The 19,060-nt window shown below is 46.3% G+C and overlaps 1 protein-coding gene across 1 annotated transcript in view; it reads right to left on the bottom strand.

Annotated features, from left to right (window-relative positions):
- Positions 1-19,060, bottom strand: part of MEI1 (meiotic double-stranded break formation protein 1) — a 2,222,673-nt gene that overhangs the window by 1,897,088 nt on the left and 306,525 nt on the right. Inside the window, exon 5 of the mRNA XM_085599901.1 lies at positions 7,849-7,954. Coding sequence (XP_085456027.1) covers positions 7,849-7,954 — 106 coding nt within the window. The remainder of the gene's footprint in view (positions 1-7,848; positions 7,955-19,060) is intronic.

Here is a 19,060-nt window from a genome sequence, read left to right as displayed (position 1 = left end):
GGACATGAAATCCTATTGTGATTTTCAATTGGGCCAAACTAGGGTCCTTTCTGGCTTAGAAGTGTGTTTCCAACAGCTAAGCATAATAAAGCAAGACGAAGGTAACGTGTGAGTTAACTGCCTTCCCTACGTTTATCCACACAAGCTGACATCACGGGTATCTAATGATGGGATGGGCACTTAAAAGCTGTGAACATCAGACAGTATGGGGGCAACAGCCTCTGTCTTTGTAAACTCTCACCCAGCACACGGGAAACATATGCTCACTGTCCCTGGCTGCTTCATGTCACTGTCTCTGAATGGTTAATGCCACAACCTTAGCTAGTGACAGCATTATTGGCAAGTGATTCGTTGAGACAATCTCACCTTCCTACAGCATGCTAATACAAATCCATGAAAAATAGATAAAACTGCTAACTCTGTAAAATCCTTTTTACGGACGCCTTTTGTCCGTAATTTTGGGTATTGCAGGGAACAGCATTGTTCCCTGCATGAAGCCTCAGCCCCTGATGGGGATGCCTCGCACTCCTCCTCGAGCACAAGAGCAGCCCCACCCGCCCTTTGTCATTCTGTATGCGGCTGATTGCCACATACAGAATGACAATGGGGCAGTCTGGGCAGCAAAGCATATTGCCGGCCTCCTACAACCTCTGTGCGGGGCAGGGCATTCTGTCAGACAGAAGACTGCCTGGGGGGGTGTGTGTGTGTGGGGGGCGTTGTTTCTGGGCGTTTCTAGAACAATTTAGTTTTCACTCAGGAAGCCTCTCCGGCTGCCAGCTAGTTTGAGAAGATTAGAGAGGTAACGCGGAGAGTTAGTTCAAATGTCTAGGAACTGCCATGTGATATGTGTTTTTGGCCCTTCGACGATAGCTTTTACCATGACAAAGTTTCTGTAAGGAACAAAATGTGTTCGCAAGGCTGATTCCTGTTTTTTTTTCTTTTTTTTAAATATATTCACTCTATTGAATAAAGCATTATACTATTGAATGAAGATTGATTTCGCCATAATTTGTGAATCCAAGGAGAGTTATTGATTATCTCTTCTCTCTTAACATTTCACTGAATGCAGAGGACTTATAATACATTGTGAAGTTTTGAGTATGCCACCCCACTAGAATATTTGATTTTGAGCCATCCAGGTTTGACTGTTTACAAGTTTAGAATGGAGCCAGGTCAAGCAGTGATGAGGTTTTTACGGTGTATTTAGGTTGCTCTGGAAATCGTCTAGCGCCCTGGAACATTAGTCCATGTATTGACCAGTTCTGTTCCCAGCATTTGCGCCCTTCTACCATTTGTGGTGCACTGTACTTCTTTAGGATCGCACTATTCTTTCCATACAGTTGTGGAATTTTGTCCGATGCGTTGTGTTAGTAAAGCTTTGTTTGTCCAGTCCCTTGTGAAATAATTTTTTATATTGGTTAGCGTGAAAAATAAAAGGTGAGACGGGGGCTTTATGGTGCACTGTGTGCATGGTTGCACGTGGCAAAGGATACGTTCATTTCATTCCACTGGGGTCAAAGGCTATTAGGGTGACAGTCTCGCCATTTTAGACCTCATGCATTTTCATTATCAAAGGAAGCCATGATTGCTGATTTTTTATTTTATGAAACTAACAACCATTGACAAAGCCAATAATTCTGACTTTGTGCAGGTGTAACGTTACTTGTTGTGTTATATGGATACAATGACAGAAGATGCAAAATACCAGTCAGGCGGTACACAATACTAAGCACAGATTTTTAGCTTAGGTGTTTAAAGCCGCGCCCTTAATCACATCAAACATCCACTTTGGAGAAACCCCCCAGTTTTTTCATCCCACTTAAAGCCCTGGAAACAACACCATGTCACAGTCACCTCATGGCCTGGCGCTGTGCATCATGCATGACTCATGACTCAGATTGCCTATGTGCAAGGGCATAGTTGAACCCTTCCCCGCCCCACCCCTTGCTTTAGGAACTAGTGCAAGAGTGACGTTCTTGATGGGTCTCTTCTGTCTGCAACTCTGCAGACAAAGGCTCAGTTCATAATTAAAATGAAAAGGTGAGTGAGTGAGTATGTGAAGGGATGGGTGGATGGCTGGATAGATTAGTGAAAGGCTGAATTAATGAATGAGAGGTGAATGGATGGATAATGAGAGAAAGGATGGATGGATGAGTGAGTGAGTGAGTGGAAGGATGGATAAGACAAAATGTAAAAAGAGATGTATGGGTGGAAGGGTAGAAGGATGAGTAAAAGGGTGGATGAATGAGTGAAAGGATGGAGGGATGAGTTAAAGGGTGGATGATGTGTGAGTGAATGGGTGGATGGATGAGTAAAATGATGGATGAATTGATGAATTGATAAGTGAAAGGGTGAATGGATGAACTGATGAGTGAAAGGGTGGATGTAAGGATGGATGAGTGAGTGAAAAGGAGGGTAGATGGACAAAAGGATGGGTAGATGAGTGAAAGGGTGGATGGATGACCGATAGTGTCAATGGATGGATTCATGAGTGGATGAGTAGATGGATGGGTGGAAAGAAGGATGGCTAAGTGAAGGGGTCGATGGAGAGAGAAAGGGAGGATGTATGGATGATTGAAAGGGTGAATGGGTGGAAGGATGAGTGACTGGGTAGATAGATGAGTAAGTGAAAGGATGGCTGGATGGGTGAAAGGCTAAAAGGCTGGATGGATGAGTGAATGGGTGGAAGAGTGGATTGATGAGTGTACCGATGGATAGGGTGAAAGGGTGGATGGATGGATAATGAATGGATGAGTGAAAGGATGGATGGAGGGATGGATAGGGTGAAAGGGTGGATGGAAGGATACATGATGGATAGGTTTGCAAATGGTTGAATATGTTTGGATATGGATGGGCTTAATTATATACTATTGCGCGACCTCCTCTTATGTGTCTGTAAAATGTACCTTTTGTCCCGAAGTTTTGTCCTGAATTTTGACCTCCTGTCCTGAATTTTTGTCCTAAATTTTGACCCTTTGTCCTGTATTTTTACACTCACCGTCCTGAATTTGGACCCATGCCAGTTGGTCACCCTAACCAGCAGGCCACGCAACAGGCCCGGCCTCACCTGTCCACGGGCGCCAGAGATCCAAGCCGTTCCAGGGACGCTCAAACGAGCAGGTACTGGCAAGCAGAATGGGTCGTTGCTTCCTCCTGTGTGCACTTTGCAGAAACGAAGCCTCCGACAGGGGAATTGAAAGCTGTGAGTACTGTTGTAAGTGCTATAGGCCCAGCGGGAGCGGAGCTCGGAGAGAACACGTCCGCTCACTCTGCCATCTTGGCCACGCCCCCAAACAGTCACCTTTTTAAGGGTCATAGCACATGCAAGGAGTATTTTTATGGCATGGCTCGAGCATTTCAGAGTTATTACACCAGTACCTCATAGTCAAGAGGGGCATAAAATGGGGTTAAAACTGTAAAAAGCCTCTTTTCTTGCACAAAGCCTTGTTAAATAGTCAAAACCCAGTGCTATAGACAAAGACTGTGTAAAGTGGGGATTTATTAGTTGTGAACGGTTGGGTGCAGGCCTGGAGATTGTGCTTGACTGCTTACAGCTCAAGGATGTACACTGTAAACGTCCACTCACAGGCGATTTAGCTCAAGGTGTAGTTGTAAGCATGGCCAAAGGCTAAACACTGTTGTACACAACTGAGAACTGTGTGGAGTGTGTATTAATCAACTGTGAAGGACTGTTCCTAGGGCCTGGCAGAAAGTGCAAACTCAGTGGCTAATCTTTTCTGAACATTGACAAAGGTTATGTGCACTGTGCGCTGGTTGCTCACAGAAGACTGGACACAGAACTGGCATAGTGTCTAACTCATAGTGCACATGGTCAACAGTGGGAAACACATTTAATGAAAAATTTAAACCATGGATCATGGGGTCAGTTTGTGCCACCCGGTCTCCCTATATTCACTTTTTTCAGGATTTTTTTTTTGGTCAGGAGTTGGGGACCATTTTCTTTTAATCTTGAATCAGCAATCAGATCTTGGTGAACCTGCAGATTCTTGTTTGGATCAGCAGATCCGAACAGTACGACAGGAAAAAAGCTTCCCAGGCCAAGGGTTTTTTTTATTTTTTTTAATTTGCAAAACAAGGATAACCCCGTATCCTCAACTGTCCATATATCTGTAACTTTTTCTGAGAGTTAATCCCTTCACGCCAAATGAGAGCTTCTCTGTAAATGCAAATTTATCAAAAACTGCGAAAGGAATTTACACCAAAAACCCAATCCGTGAATCATGCTCTAACTTTGTGCCGTATTTGGTGTAATTCCGTTAAGGCGCTTTTTCTGTACCAGGGACCAAAACTTCCTAACAGAAATAAAATTGAAAATAGCACTTTTAGACACCCCATATCCCGCCTCCCTTGTCATTGCCCTTAGCTTGACAGATCGGCACACAACCTTCCAAGAAGGAACCAAAGTGAAGGTACTGTCTCTTTGGAAACTTTCCTGCAGATTCAGCAAACTGAAAATGTATTAGGAAATACATGTTATATATCTGGCTAGATCTATTTGGATTTATTGAGTAAAAACTATAACCCCTTTAAAAATAAAAAATAAAAAGCACACCACTGAAACCTAAAAAACATTCACCCAATACACACACACACACACTTATCCTTGGCACAGCTCTTACAGAGAAGCCTGTCCTTCCAGACATCCACGGCACAACTACACATAGTCTTTGCCCTATGTACAGCTCTATACAGAGAAGCCAGTCCCTTCAGACACTCAAGACCATGAGATGGCCAAGCCCCTACTACACACAGTCTTCAGTCTGTGCACACATGTTAACAGTGAGCCTACCATATTCACACACTCACTCTGTCCTCTATGAGATTTGCCCCCCTTTGCAGGACGTGTAGCCTTAGCCATAGCGTTTGGTGGCCTCCCTCCCAAGTAGCCAAGCCCCCACTGTGCAAAGCCTTCCCTATTCCACAGCTTTTCACGGAAAGGTCAATCAGTTCCTTCTCACAACTAAGCCCCATTATGTGGCCAAGCCCTTAGTATGCACATAATTTGCCTTGTGCACAGCACTTCACGATGAGGTCAGTGCCTCCAGACAATTGCCACAGGCTATAATGGTTGTTAAAACCGTTTTTCATTATAGGCTCTCAGGTGCAGCACACACCTATAACTTTGGAACAGAGAAATAGATTTACTAACAATTGGCACAATACAGCACGGCAAACCAATTTGCTGAGGTGAATTGTATCAACTTGAGAAAGTAGAATTGTGCTATATCTGCAAAACAATTGAACAGTTCTTCTCTCTCAATTCACTGTCACACTTTTTACAGTCTTCCGTCAACATAGGTATCCTTGCATTATAGTGCAAGGGTATCTATGTTGTACTCAGGATAGTATTGGTGCAGGAAGAGTTCTCCTTCAGGGACCTTTACATATGTTTTCCTACACTTCCTTCCATCCGGAGGATACTCAGCAAAATGACACAAAAGCTGTGCCATCTAATGCTTATAGCCATGTCATGGCCCAGACAACTCTGGTTCGTAGATCTCTTATTTCTCCCAGAGGAACCTTTGATGCAGTTAAAACTACTGCTCAATCTTCTCTCTTTCTGGGAAGGCCAAGTCCTGCACCCAAAATCAGTATCGCTGAACTTGGCAACATGGCTCCTGAGAAAAATGAATACCATTTCCTAGATATTTTAAAGGAATGCAGATAAATTCTGTCTAAAGGCAGAACCTCATCAATCTTTAAGTCTTACGAGCAAGTGGAAACAATTCTGGTATGGTGCAATAACTAAAGTCTCCATCTACTTTCTACTTTACCGCATTAGATTGCTTTTTTAAGTCTGAGGCATGCAACAATCGAGGTATATCTGGCAACCATATCCTGCTTTTTGCTAGCTGCTGATCAATAGGCACTTTAGACTAACTAAGTCATTAAGGAATTTCTATAAGGACTCTTCAGGGTTCCCCTCTAGTAAGACAACCATCAGTCTTGTGGCAGTAAAAAATACCGTTTTCTTATAGTTAATGACAAGTCCCTTAGAATCTGTCCACAAAGCAGTATCAAAATGTCTCTCTTTGAAGATGGCACTTCATTAAATGATAACAGTAATGAAGAGAGCCACTCAACTACAAAAAAATTCACAAATAAAGAACCTGATCTCCAGTTTCATAAGGATAGAGTTACATTGAGAATACATCACTGGTGTATTTCAATAGTGGCAACCAATTTCCATCTAAATGACCCAGCAGTGACTTTTTTTCCCAAATCAGACTGGTGTAGCTGAGCGGGTGCAACACACTTTGGACAACAGGAGCTATAATACTATATTAACCAAACCAAAGATTTCCATAAATCTGACCAATGGTTGGTGGAATTCGTGCCCACCTAAAAAATAAAAATAAAAAGACAACCCCTTCAAAACAATGGATAGCCCTTTGTGTGGCTACAGTCATAACATTCTATCATTCTAAATCAGGGTGCCCACTCTAAAATTCTGTGAGGATGCACTCACCAAGGAGTGTGTCAACATGGAAAGCCCTGTTCAATGTAATACCTATAACAGACATTGGCAGGGCAGAAACCTGTAAAAAAACAGAAATCTGTACCCAACAAGCCTAGATACAGCAATGGAGAGGAATAGCATTGTTGTAGGTGGCTCTTCTGCAATTTTTTCAATAAGGTGAGTCTATTTATTCCAAACATCCAAAATATACTGTATACTTGTATAAATGTATTGTAGAATGCTCGCTATTCTGATTAAAGCATGTACATCTATAAAAGATACAATGCTGGCAAACGAAAATGCCAATAGTTCTCCAGGGTTGGCATCTTTCATAGATTTGCATGCAATCTACCCTCCTCTCTGCATCCGACTCACCTATCAAAAAAATCCTCTCACCCTTGTGCTGCAAAATCTGAGATATGGTGGTCTCTAGAGGGACTGGTGTTCATGGTGCTTTCTCCTGACAACGGCTGAAACTTGGGTCTTTTGAAAAGATGAGGATGGGCTACTAATGTGCACGTTTGAAGAACTCCAGCTAAGTTTAACATGGGACTGCTTTTCTATGACTAAGGTAGCACATATAGTAAAAGTAGCTTTTCCTTTTCAATCATGGATAACTAGAATAAAATTCATAAGCATTGAACACCAAAGCCATTTCACTGCATCTCTAAAATACTTAAAATTAAGATGCCTATCTAAACTCAACATTTTTGTCTATACATTGGTACATACAATTAAAACTTACAATAAGCAATATGCCATAGTAAAGTCCTCCTCAATTAACTAATTTTGAAGGGAAAATAAGGAAAATTGAGTCAGATGGGCAGAAACCCCACTAATTAGTATTTTCACCCTAGGACTGCAGACTATGTTGCAATGGAATGCAGCAATAATTAGAATGCTTGAGAGTCACTAAATACACCACAAGGTCTCCTATCTTTACTGGGGAGGAAGACCCACGATAGGGAATGGCATAATTAGCCACTGAGAGAACAGTCAAAGAAACGTGACCTGAAGAGTGAACAGATCAATTAGAAACGCAGACACATTTATGAGGAAAACCGGTATAGGTGTAAAACCTCACAAGGGCCACTACACCTCTCGTCAACTGTTCTCACTGAACAAACAAAACAAAGAAAGGGAACCATGTTCAAGTGCTTAATGAGATCTTACCGGGTTATGTGTCTTGTTGAGAGAGTGCTGCTGTGATTAAAATGAAATGAAAATGTACACATGTGGGTGAATTAAGCATACAGTGGAATGCATGTGTACAGCTTTTCATGTTGCTCTTGTGTGTCTTGCTACTCGAACAAACCTCTGTTTATTCTACGGTTGTGTGATGCTTTCATTCACCACTGTACACTTACCATGTTCAACCACAAACATCTCTGCAAGGGATGGTATCGCATCCACCAACTTCCCCAGGAAAGTGAAGACTGGAAGGCTGCACCGCATACTGGACACCTTAGTTAGCTAGTTTCCAAAAGACAACAAAAACAGACAAGAAATGCTTGTTCAAGAACCACAATAAAGCATATGCAATAATCCTCAAGCTAAAATCTGTACTCTTAGTTCTTCAATCCCTTTGCTGATATGCAAAGAATGGCCATTTTCAGAGCAGATGTATAGCTCTTAGAGGGCTTTGAAGCCGAATATTTGAAGCTTCGGAGTTGGTGGGCCAGTAGGCTCACAGGCTCCATTCCCACAATTCGTACACAGCTCCTTTTTCTCTCTACATGCATGTGGAAAAAGATGTGCCAATGATCATGTCAAAAGGCTTGAAGGAGGTTTGTACGATTTAAGAGACTGGGGCTGACACTCGTTAACTACATTGAGTACAAATAAGGTCCGTGTACATAAAGTTTTCAGAACTCTTATCTTTTATAGATTCACAAACGTTTTAAATAGTCCTCAATGCAAGACTGGGATTATTCTACAGAAAAAAGCAATATGCACATATTAAAGCATAATTTTTCAAAGCCTTACATTGGGGTTGTTTGTTAAAAGTAGGTGAAACTTGTTTACATGACCTACCATTACACTGCTAATTTCGTAGGTCCATCAAGTAATTGTCAACTTGTTTTGAAAGGTAAGGTAGGTCGTAAGGGGATCAAGAACAATAAGAATACCCAGCGCTGGGGATATCTTACAAGTCAATTTAATCCCACCATTTGGTATATTTTAAAGGTTAGACTGCGCTGAAAATTATGCCATGTCAAACTGGTCATCTGGTGAACAACATTTAGAAAATAAATGTCTGTTTAAACCCTACAATAGTGCCGCTTTCTACAAATCTTGAACTTGTTTCTTCCTACAAACAATCCCCTCTTCCTACAGGCAATTGACTCAACCCACAAAGTTCCTCAGCTAGATGTTTTGCTACATGTAACACGTCAGATCTACTGGGAGGTAGGTACTTGTGAATCTATAAAAAATTACCGATGACGGAAAACCCTTCTTCATACAATTAGGAAAAATCACTTACTTGTAACTACAAATTAGTCTCTCACACATATTTTTTTAAACAAATTTTATTGAACATTTACTCTTGGTGTCTTACATTCCACAATGCAGATTCTGTTATATTCAAGCGTTATTAAGGTTCGCTCGCTCCCATTGTCCCCTCTGTTGACAGATCTCATGTCCTGGCATCATTACTTGCATAGTTCTTGTTCCTATTGGTGCACCCTACCTCTCTGAAAACCGCCTGGTTACATCAGTGATCCTCAATGAGATATGGGTTAAAGCCTACAGCATCATTTTGCCTGCCTCCTGCAAGAGGTCGAAGAAAAGAGAAAAACAAAGAAAAAGAAAACCTACCCCCCCCTCCCCTCGCCTGGCGTGTCGTATGTAGTAGCAGTCGAACCTTACTCGAGGAGTGTTACGTGTCCTAGGTCCATGGTCTATCATGATGTCCTCTAGCCCTCATGTCTTTATAAGTGGGGGGGACCTCTGTCTGTCCCTCCCTTTTCTTCCCACTTCTAACCATACCGATTCATAGGTTATGATTCCCTGCTTCCCTCTCCTGGGCTTCTCCCTGACGCATTTCCTCTGCCTCTGTCTCTGGATTCTTTAAAAGTTACACCAGTGCTGCCCACGTTCTAGCTGACTCTAGCGACTTTTTCGCTGCCAGTTTTCTTGGCTATGCTTAACCATACTGCTCCCTCACAGTTCGCCCACTTTATAAACTCCCTCTTCCACCTATGTACATTGGGACCCCCCAAGCTTTCTAGTGGCTTGTGATATCTCTTTGCTAATAAAAAGGCCCAAGTCCTGGAACTTACTTGTCACCTTATTTTTAGCAGTGCGGGGAAACCAATACGAAAGACAGTGCCCCAGTGTTGTGGCTACTTCCTTTTCCGTCACCTCCACCAGCACTGTGGTCACTTCACCCCAGAAGGGTTGTATGTCGTTACAACGCATTCCGTTGCAACATATGCCTTTACCATGCATGCGTTACAACGAGAATGCCATTCCGACACATAACCTTTACCACGAATATTCCTTTACCACGGATACTTTTACAACAGTTTTCGTTGTAAATTCATGCATGGTAAGCGCATACACTTGGTAAAGGTTATTCCCCTACCCCTAAACTCTTCTTACAAATACCCCTCCCCTGCCCTTAACATTTAAATCGGACCCCTGCGTTAGTTTTTAAAATCTAAAATTCCCCTTACCTCTCCACGTTGTCTCTTCTCCATGATCTTCTGAGTTGACGTTGCACTCTTCTCCATGATCTTCTGAGTTGACGTTGCACGTAGTAAAGAGGAAACGGAAGTGTCTTTCCGTATCCTCTAACGACGCCGATTGCCTCCACATCGCTACTTAAACAGGTGCGTTTTTTGGGGGGGGGGGCCCCCGCAAGTCCCCTTTTTTTGCACGCATTTTTTTTGGGGGGGGGGGCCCCAAGCCCCCCTTTTTTAGGTCTCGCTGAGTCAGCGCATGCACTGCTCTGCGAGAAATTTAGTGTGTGGGTTTTCAAAGGGCTGCCACAGGCTTTTGGTGGCCTAGCGCTTGCATTCACGCGAGCGTGCACGCGTGCAGCCGCCATCTGTCTTTGATCGCGATCACTTTAACTTTTTTTTTTCCGTGTGCGATCACTTTCACTTTTTTTTTCGCGTGCTTGTTTAAAGTTGCTGAGAGTACAGAAACCACTAAAATGTGTTTTTCTGCGGAAAATTCCACATTGAGCCATAGGAGGGCAGCAGACAATCAAACATTTCTATTGAGGAAAACTTCAAACAACACTAAATACACGTGTTCAAAAAAGAGTGCCAAGCCCCTTTTACCGTAATATGAGCGGGCAACTGTTCATACTTTATAAAAGAACTACGCAGACTATAAAAACTACCAGCCAAGCGAGCACGCAGAAGCCCAAACTTTAAGTCAATAACAACATTTGATTACACATCGCTTTAACCCATATTAGCAGTTAGAACACGGTCTGGGTCGCTGACTAAGCAAAGCAGCATAGTTAGTATTCTAGGATGAAATCTACTACTTTACAGCACTTTCGGGTTACCTGAAATGAATTAAACGAGGAAAGTGGGCATGTTCATCTACTTGCATTAAGGAGACTCAACTAAGGCTGCTCAACTGAGAACAAGCGTTGGCATAGCCAATAGGTCTCGCCTATTGGATGCTAATGCAGACCTACTAGATTTGCCATTGTTTTTTGACGATATTGTTCATCATGAGCAGACAAAAGTAAAAGTGCGATAAGTGCATGCCTGTGCATGTAATTATAAGCTGGGGAGATGGAAGAAACGGCAACCTAGAACGAGCAAATGCATTACTAACTTATTATTTAACCCTATACTGCATCTTTAAAATTCCATGCAAGAAGGATTGTCTTTAATCCAGAATGTAAGTGGAAAGCAATATGCTATGAATGGTGTTATATTTTGGCGGAGAGTTGGGTGAAGGACTTTATCACCACAATAGGATTGTCGGAAACCCAAAGATGTATTAAACAAGCATTGGCATAGCCAATAGGTCTCGCTTTTGTGACTTTATAAGTATTTAGTTATGCAGCACAATGTCCTTGGTGCAACAACATCAACTGTTGCATGGCTAAACACGTATAAGGTTCCAAAGGCGAGACCTATTGGCTATGCCAATGCTTGTTAATTTTAGCCTTTAACACACATGCCTTTTCTACGTGTCTCGTAGTAAAGGCATGCGGGGTAAAGGCTATGTGTGATAACCACGCATGCGTTGTAATGCATGCGTGGTTAAGTTATGCGTGGAAACGGCCGCGTTGTAGTGGCCGTTTCCCCGCTGTTCTTATATTGAAGTATCTATTAATGTGACCTGGAGTGAGGTATGCTTAGTGCAGGACATAGAAGTGAACAAGCTGAAATCTGGTGTTTCCAGTACCCTTGTTTGCTCGTTCTACCAATTCTCCCCATGTTTTTTTCGGCGATTGGCTCCCCTAGATCCTCCTCCCATTTCTGGTGTAATTTACTGAGGGCGGGGAGGGTCGCATGACTAAGCTGCCTGTATAAGCAGGTGACCACTTTGTATGTCCCTGCCGCGGATACCACATATTGACACCCCTCTGACGTAGGTGGCTCCGAGGGGCCCCCTCCCCAATGTTTGTGTATCACCGCTGTGAGGCCGGTATGTAGTAGGAAGTCTCCCCAGGTATGTCGTACCTCTCCCTGAAGTCATTAAAGGGTAGCAAGGTTCCGCCTTTGTATAGCATCTCTACAGTGGTCACCCCTGCTTCTCTCCAGTCCTCGCAAGTCTACCCCATGTGAAAGTGATTCACATATAGATAGTGGAATATCTGGGGCATATGGGCATATGGGTCTTGGACCTCTGCAGGTTTCTGTTCCAGCATTTGCGAATTATTTTTAGTTCGGTGGTCATCTCTCCCTCCTGAATGGGGAGCCTCAGCACCACATGCAACAGGAAATGAAGACTTGGTGCCGCATCACCTTGTAGGCGCTGTCCCTCTCACCCGGCTCGCTACCCATTTCGTGAGCCATTGCAGCTGGGCTGCTATATAATAATACTCAAAGTCTGGCACCGCCAGTCCCCCTGCTGCTTTTGGCCTCATTAGTGTTGTGAGTTCTACTCTGTGTCTCCCCGTTTCCCATCAAAATGCCGTCATCAATGCCTGGAGAGGTCGAAACATCCGTGCCGGGATCCAAACCGGGAGTACCCGGAAATAATATAATAGTCTCTGTAAGGTCACCATCTTTAGTAAGGCTAATCTGCCTGCTACTGATAGGGGGAAGGGTCCCCCAGAAACAAAAACTTGCTTTCACTCCCCTTAATGCCCTCCCCACATTACCCTCTAGCAGGTTTGAATGGCACTGATATATTTGGACTCCTAGGGACAGCAAGCAAGGTTTTTCCCTCTAGACTCCCTCCATCTTCTGTGGTCTTTCCCTACCTTCCATGGCAGGGAAGAGGCATGACTTTGTCCAATTTACCCTAAGGCCTGCCACTCTCTCTAGTGCCGCTAGCAGTTCTTTGCCTCCCTGAAGGTCCTCCCTCACATTGCTAAGGAATAATAGTAAGTCATCGGCGTACAGTGCTATGTGGTGTGTTTGACCGGCTACCTCCAGGCCACGGTAGAAGCATCCTCTCCTAGCTTTGGCTGTCAGAGGCTCCATGGCCAAGGCAAACAGCAAGGGCGATAAACGACACCCCTGCCGCGTTCCTCGCCCCACTCTGTAACAGTCTGATATGAGCTTGCCCATCCTAACTCTAGCCGTAGATTCTGTATATAGTAAGGCAGTCCATGATACAAATTCAGACCCAAACCCAAACCTTCTCATCACCCAAAATAGGTAAGGCCATTCAAGGCTATCAAAGGCCTTCTCTACGTCTACTGAAAAGATCACAGCCTTCACCCTACAGTAGGAGTCGGCTTCGAGTAGAAGCAATAGTCTCCAAACATTCATCGCTGTGTTCCTGGAGGGTATAAATCCTGCTTGGTCTTGGTGTATGAGATCTACCATGTGTGGCAGGAGACGGGTGGCACGGATCTTGCTCAAAATTTGCTAATTCAAATTGAGCATAGAGAGTGGCCTGTACGCCGTTTTATCAGATGGAGGTTTCCCTGGTTTCAACAGCGGGATAATCACTGTTTCCCTTGTTGACTCTGGGAGCTTCCCAATCTGCTTTGCATGATTATATATTTCCACTAACCGAGGGCCCAAGAGGTCGACGTATGTGAAATAAAACAACTGGGAGTCCGTCTGTCCCAGGTGTTTTGTTTCTGGCCATGGCCTTGATAGCGCTCCTCACCTCTCCCAGCTCTATTTCCCTCTCTACTGACACCGCCTCTTCCTCCAATATTGCTGGCAGCTCAATATCTCCCATGATATAGTCTATCTCATCGGTTGTGGGGGATACCCTACTTTCATATAGCCCAGTATAATACCTCAGGAATATGTCGTTGATATCCTGTTGCTGATGTCAGACCTCACCCTGCTCTTCCCTCATTTCCAGGATAACCGACCCTCTCTTAGCCGGGCTAGCCAGCCAGGCCAACAGTGCCCCAGACTCATCCCTTTCTATGTGAGCACGCACCATTTCGTTTTTGTAATCAAAGCAGTGCAACCGCTCTACATATTCAGATACTATTTCCTTAGCAGCTAGCAGTTCCTCTTGTTTGTCAATCCTTTCCGGTCTCTCCCTCTCTAGCTCTCGGAGGTGTTGCTCTGCTGCTGTGGTGTCCCTCAGAAGCATCTTTCTCACCCCTACCGCCTCGGAGATGCACCTGCCCCATATCATAGCCTTGAAGGCTTCCCATTCAACCAAATGGTTTGTGCCGTCCTGGCATTCTCATCCAAGTATTGCCCAATTGCTGTACGTATTGTTGCTTGAAATACTTGGTCCTAAAACGCCTCTGGTCTAAGGCGCTAGGTTGGAATTTTCGGCCTACTCCTAGTCCAGACCAGCCCCACCAGTAAAGGGTTATGATCCGAGATCGTCCTCGCCAGGTACTCACTCATCTGCACACATTCATACACATCCGGGGACTATAACATGGAGTCTAACCTAACATGTAACTCATGTAGGGGCGAGAAACATTAATAGTCTCTGTCCTTGTTGTGCCCTCCAAGTGTCTATTAGCCCCCATTGCTGCTGCCAGTTTCTGTGCGCTTCAGCTGCTCTACATATGGGTGAATCTGGCAGGGGCGGGTGGGATTGGTCCAGCACCACATCTTCAATACAGTTGTAGTCCCCCCCATTATCACCGATCCCATAAGTGCTGGTGCCAGAGTCCTAGAAAGGTGTGCTAGAAACAGAATTTGATCAGTGCTTGGCCTATAGATGCTACCAATCGTCACGTCCTTCCCATCCAGTTTGCTTAACAGGACTATATATCTCCGTTCGGGGTCTAGTATTTGCTTAGGGCATTGGAACGGTACTACTGCTCTTACCCATACCAGGACTCCCTAGCAAATGCTGAATAGTTTGTTTAATACATTTGCCCCCGCCATCTACATTGTAGCACAGCTCCTTCTTTCGCAGTTATATCAGTCTCATGCAACATTGCAATTTGTCCCCTCTCCTCACTAAGTATGCATGTATCCTGTGGCGCTTTGTCATGGTGTGCATCCCTCGCAAGTTCTACGAGATGCACTTAAGGTCAATGGGGGATACCACTGGATTGGTCTTAACCGTTCTCGATCTACTTTCCTACCCCTGACACACCTGGCCCCCAAAAGTAACTCCCAATACAAACAAACCCCTCAACTCCCCCTCCCCAGGACAGGTAAAGGTAGTCCAGATCCCCTCCAAACAAGAAGAAATAAAGATCAAGTTCCTCGTAACTTTGAGGTTGTGAAGCTTACCAACCAGGTCCAGGAGCCCCGCTGGCCGGATCCGCCCCTCTTTCATATCCGGATCTTCGGCCCCAGCTTGCGCTCCGTCTATCATCTTTTCCGTCAGGATAATCCTCCGGCACCCGTCCTCGACTCTGCCTCCAAAAGGCTATGTTCCAGCAGGGTTCATGTCCTCTCTGCGTCCTCCTTCCCCCCTTAGATGATTTCGTCCACAGATTTGGGCGTTATCTTCAGAGTATCTGTATCCGAGTCCTCAGTCGTGCTTGTAGCCTGCGAGCCATCTGAGCAGTCCGTCTTTCGGACACTTCTACTCGATCTGGGGCTAGACCCCACTTGGCTGAGTTCTGCCACCGCTTTGAGGGCTTTGTGCTATTCTGCTCTGGCTTCTGTTGAGGAGCGCGTCCCCGTTGTGCCTGGGCCCCTGTCTTTCTTCTTTGGCACTGATCCAGGGGAGGTTCCCCGCCTGTCACCTTCTGAGCCAGAGTCCAGCCATTCCCAGGTTTCCTGTGGTGTGTGAAAAAACTGCAGTCCCGCCTGGCCAACCACTCTTAGTCATGCTGGGAACAGCATTGAATATGGGACTTGCAGCTGCCTCAGTTTCTTTTTGACCGCTAAGAATGAAGCCCTCGGCCTTTGCACCTCTCTAGTAAAGTCGGGGAACACCATCACCTAACTATTGCCCACTTGCAGATCCTTTTTCTGGTAAGCTTGCTTGAGAATATGGTCTCGATCTCTGAAGTGCAGAAGCTGCGCCAGTATGGGTAGTGGGGGAGCTCCCGGCTTGGGGATCCTGTCTGAGACTATGTGTGCCCTCTCCAGGGCATAAAATGGTGAGAGTCCCTCTAGTGCTACTTCTGTCTTGATCCAGTCTTCCAGGAACTGTACCATGTCCGTTCCTTCTTTTCTCTCTGGCATCCCCACTATCAATCAATCAAATCAATCATGTACTTGTTAAGCGCGACAACTCACCCGTGAGGGTTTTAAGGCACTGGGGAGGAAGGTAGGTGCAGGTTCCAGTCCATCAAGGAGGAGGTCTATCGAAGAGCCAAGTTTTGAGGTTTCTCGTGAAGATGGGGAGTGATGTTGTCTGTCTGAGGTGGAGCGGTAGGGTGTTCCAGGCTCTGGCCGTGAGGAAAGAGAAGGATCGGCCTCCCGATCTGGTCTTTCTGGCACGGGGGACCACAGCGTAGGAGAGATGGGCTGATCGTAGGGTCCTTTGGGATGCGTGGAATTCAAGTCGGCTGTTCAGGTATGCTGGTCCGGTGTTGTGGAGGGCTTTGTGCGTGTGGGTGAGAATCTTGAAGGTTATTCTAGCCTCGATGGGGAGCCAGTGGAGTGTGCACAGGTGCTGGGAGATATGGCAGTGTCTTGGCAGATTGAGGACCAGTCTTGCGGTGGCGTTCTGGATTTTGTGTAGCTTGCGGGCGAGGTTTTTGTTTATACCGGCGTAGAGTGTGCTGCCGTAGTCAAGTTTGCTGGTGACGAGGGTGTGAGTGACGGTCTTTCTGTGCTAGAGGGGGATCCATTTGAGGGTCTTACGTAGGAGGCGGAGGGTGTGGAAGCAGGAGGATGCGACTGAGTTGATCTGGCAGTCCATTTTGAGCTCAGAGTCCAGGATGATACAGAGGTTGCGTGCATGGTTCGTGGGAGTGGGCGGGTTACCGAGGGCGGGGGGCCACCAGGTGTTGTTCCAGGCATCGGGGTGTGGGCCCATGATGAGTACTTCTGTTTTGTCACTGTAGAGTTGTAGGCAGCTGCTTTTCATCCATTTGGCGACAGCTTCCATGCCTTCTTGACAGTTGTGTTTGGTTGCGTTGGGTTCGTTGTATAGGGAGAGGATGAGTTGGGTGTTGTCTGCGTATGAAACAATGATGAGTCCGTGGGTTCTGACGATGGGGCGAGTGGAGCCATGTAGACGTTGAAGAGTGTGCGGCTGAGGGAGGATCCCTGGGGGACTCCGCAGGTGGTTGGTGTAGGGTCCGAGAGGAAAGAAGGGAGTCTGACCCGCTGCGTTCTGCCGGTGAGGAAAGAGTGGACCCAGTCAAGGGCCTTGTCACTATGCGTAGGTTGTTCCTACGAGACCTCCCCTCAATGTCTTCTGCTCTCACATCTAGGACTCACACCTTGGCTTCAATGTCCCTGAGGGATTTCTGCAGTTCCGTCACTTCTGTGGGGAGATCGGAGAGTCTTTTTTATGGTTGGTACTCTCTTTTAATCAGCGGTGGTCATCCTTCAATAGGTTTAAGTCCGTACCAATGGCATCAATTTCCGTTTCTAGGGCCTCTCGGGAGGCCGTGATGGCTTGCATAATGTCTATCAGGGTAGGTTGCGGGTCGCGCAGTAGAGGTTTCTTCCCCAATTCTGGGCCCTCGTCGTCATCATCTGTCTGGGTGCTGCCACCCCCCCCAACACCATGCTGAGGGCACTGTGTCCACTGTGTTTCGGCACTTTCCCCATCTAACCAACCGGCCGCTCTTCTCTTCAGGCTGGGTACCAGCCAGGGGGCCAGTAACTCCTTGCCGACCTCCGTGTACTCTTATCTTGCTGGTGGGCAGCTCTTCTGGCCCCCCTCTGGTTGTCTGTGGTTGCCAACTTTCCTATAGAGGCTCCGGTTGCCTCCAACCTCTAGCTTGTGTATTGGTATCCCCCTCAAGAACTGGGGTTCTCATAGTCCGTTCAGTAGTATATTGCAGCAACATCAGTTTCAACTGCGCCTGGTCTCTCCCTCCTTTAATGGGGCCCGTGTACCCCCAGGTCTTGCTGGTGCCTGTCGAGGGTAGCGCTTTGTGCCTCCCGCGGGTCCCCCTCAATTAGTCTATCTGGCTCTGTCTCTTTGGCCTACCCATACTAGCAGGTTGGTGTAGCAGGCACAGGAACTCCTCAGGATCTATACTCCGGTGCTATTTTCCAGGCTTGATGGCGTAAAGGGGCAGCCCCACGGGCACCCTCCTCCTGGTGTCTCTGTCCCACCTTGGGTGTCTCTTCAGTTCACTCTCCTCTGCACCCCTCTTTTCTGTGATCCGGCGATCTTCCTGGGCTCCCCACACTTAGTTCCTGCAGGCCTCTCTCAACCTCTGCTTCTGCAAGACCCGAAGTCCCCATATCACAGCTGCGTGTCTTTTATTCCTACAGTTCAATCCCCGCTGCTCCTTTCATCCAGTGTGTGTCTCTGCCCCGGGCCATAGTTGCGCTCTTTCCAGTGGGCCGCCGCCCGTGCACCATCAGGGTCTCCAGCCCCTTTCTGTGGGGCCTCTCCTCATGGGCCGTTCCCAATAAGGCATTGCCTCCGCAAGTCTCTCGGACCCTCTTGCTTGCCGCCGCCACCGGTGACCCCCCAGGGGCCCCTCAGTCCGCACTCCTCAAGAGCTCAGCTGCGCTGGACGCTCCCCGCGGTCTACCTGCTCTCTCAGTGCTGAGTCGCCTACTTGGAATACCGCGCACTCCCCTTCTAACCGGGCCGCTGACCTGCCTTTCCGCCATTACCAGTCTGCTCCGTCGGGCGCGATCTGCTCCTATGATGGTCAAATTCTTCTCAAAACGAAGTCGCAGACAGCATTCCTGTTTTCCTCCGCTCTCCGCCTCTCTCTCACCACCTCAGCGGCCACTGGGAAGTGCAGTCGCCATTCTGTCCTCAGCCTCCCGCAGCCGGTTTGTGCCCGTCGTGCTTAAATCTTGGCATTGGGGTTCATCCAAACCCGTGGAGAACTACTCCGACGCAGTTCCCCTGCCGTTCTACTCGATTTCGACGCAGGCTGGGGTATAGACA

The sequence above is a fragment of the Triturus cristatus genome, chromosome 4_2, assembly GCF_964204655.1.
Source record: "Triturus cristatus chromosome 4_2, aTriCri1.1, whole genome shotgun sequence".
In the NCBI taxonomy this organism is placed as follows: domain Eukaryota; kingdom Metazoa; phylum Chordata; class Amphibia; order Caudata; family Salamandridae; genus Triturus; species Triturus cristatus.
Note: the sequence above shows the minus strand (reverse complement) of the source record. Positions and strands in the feature narration are given on the sequence as shown.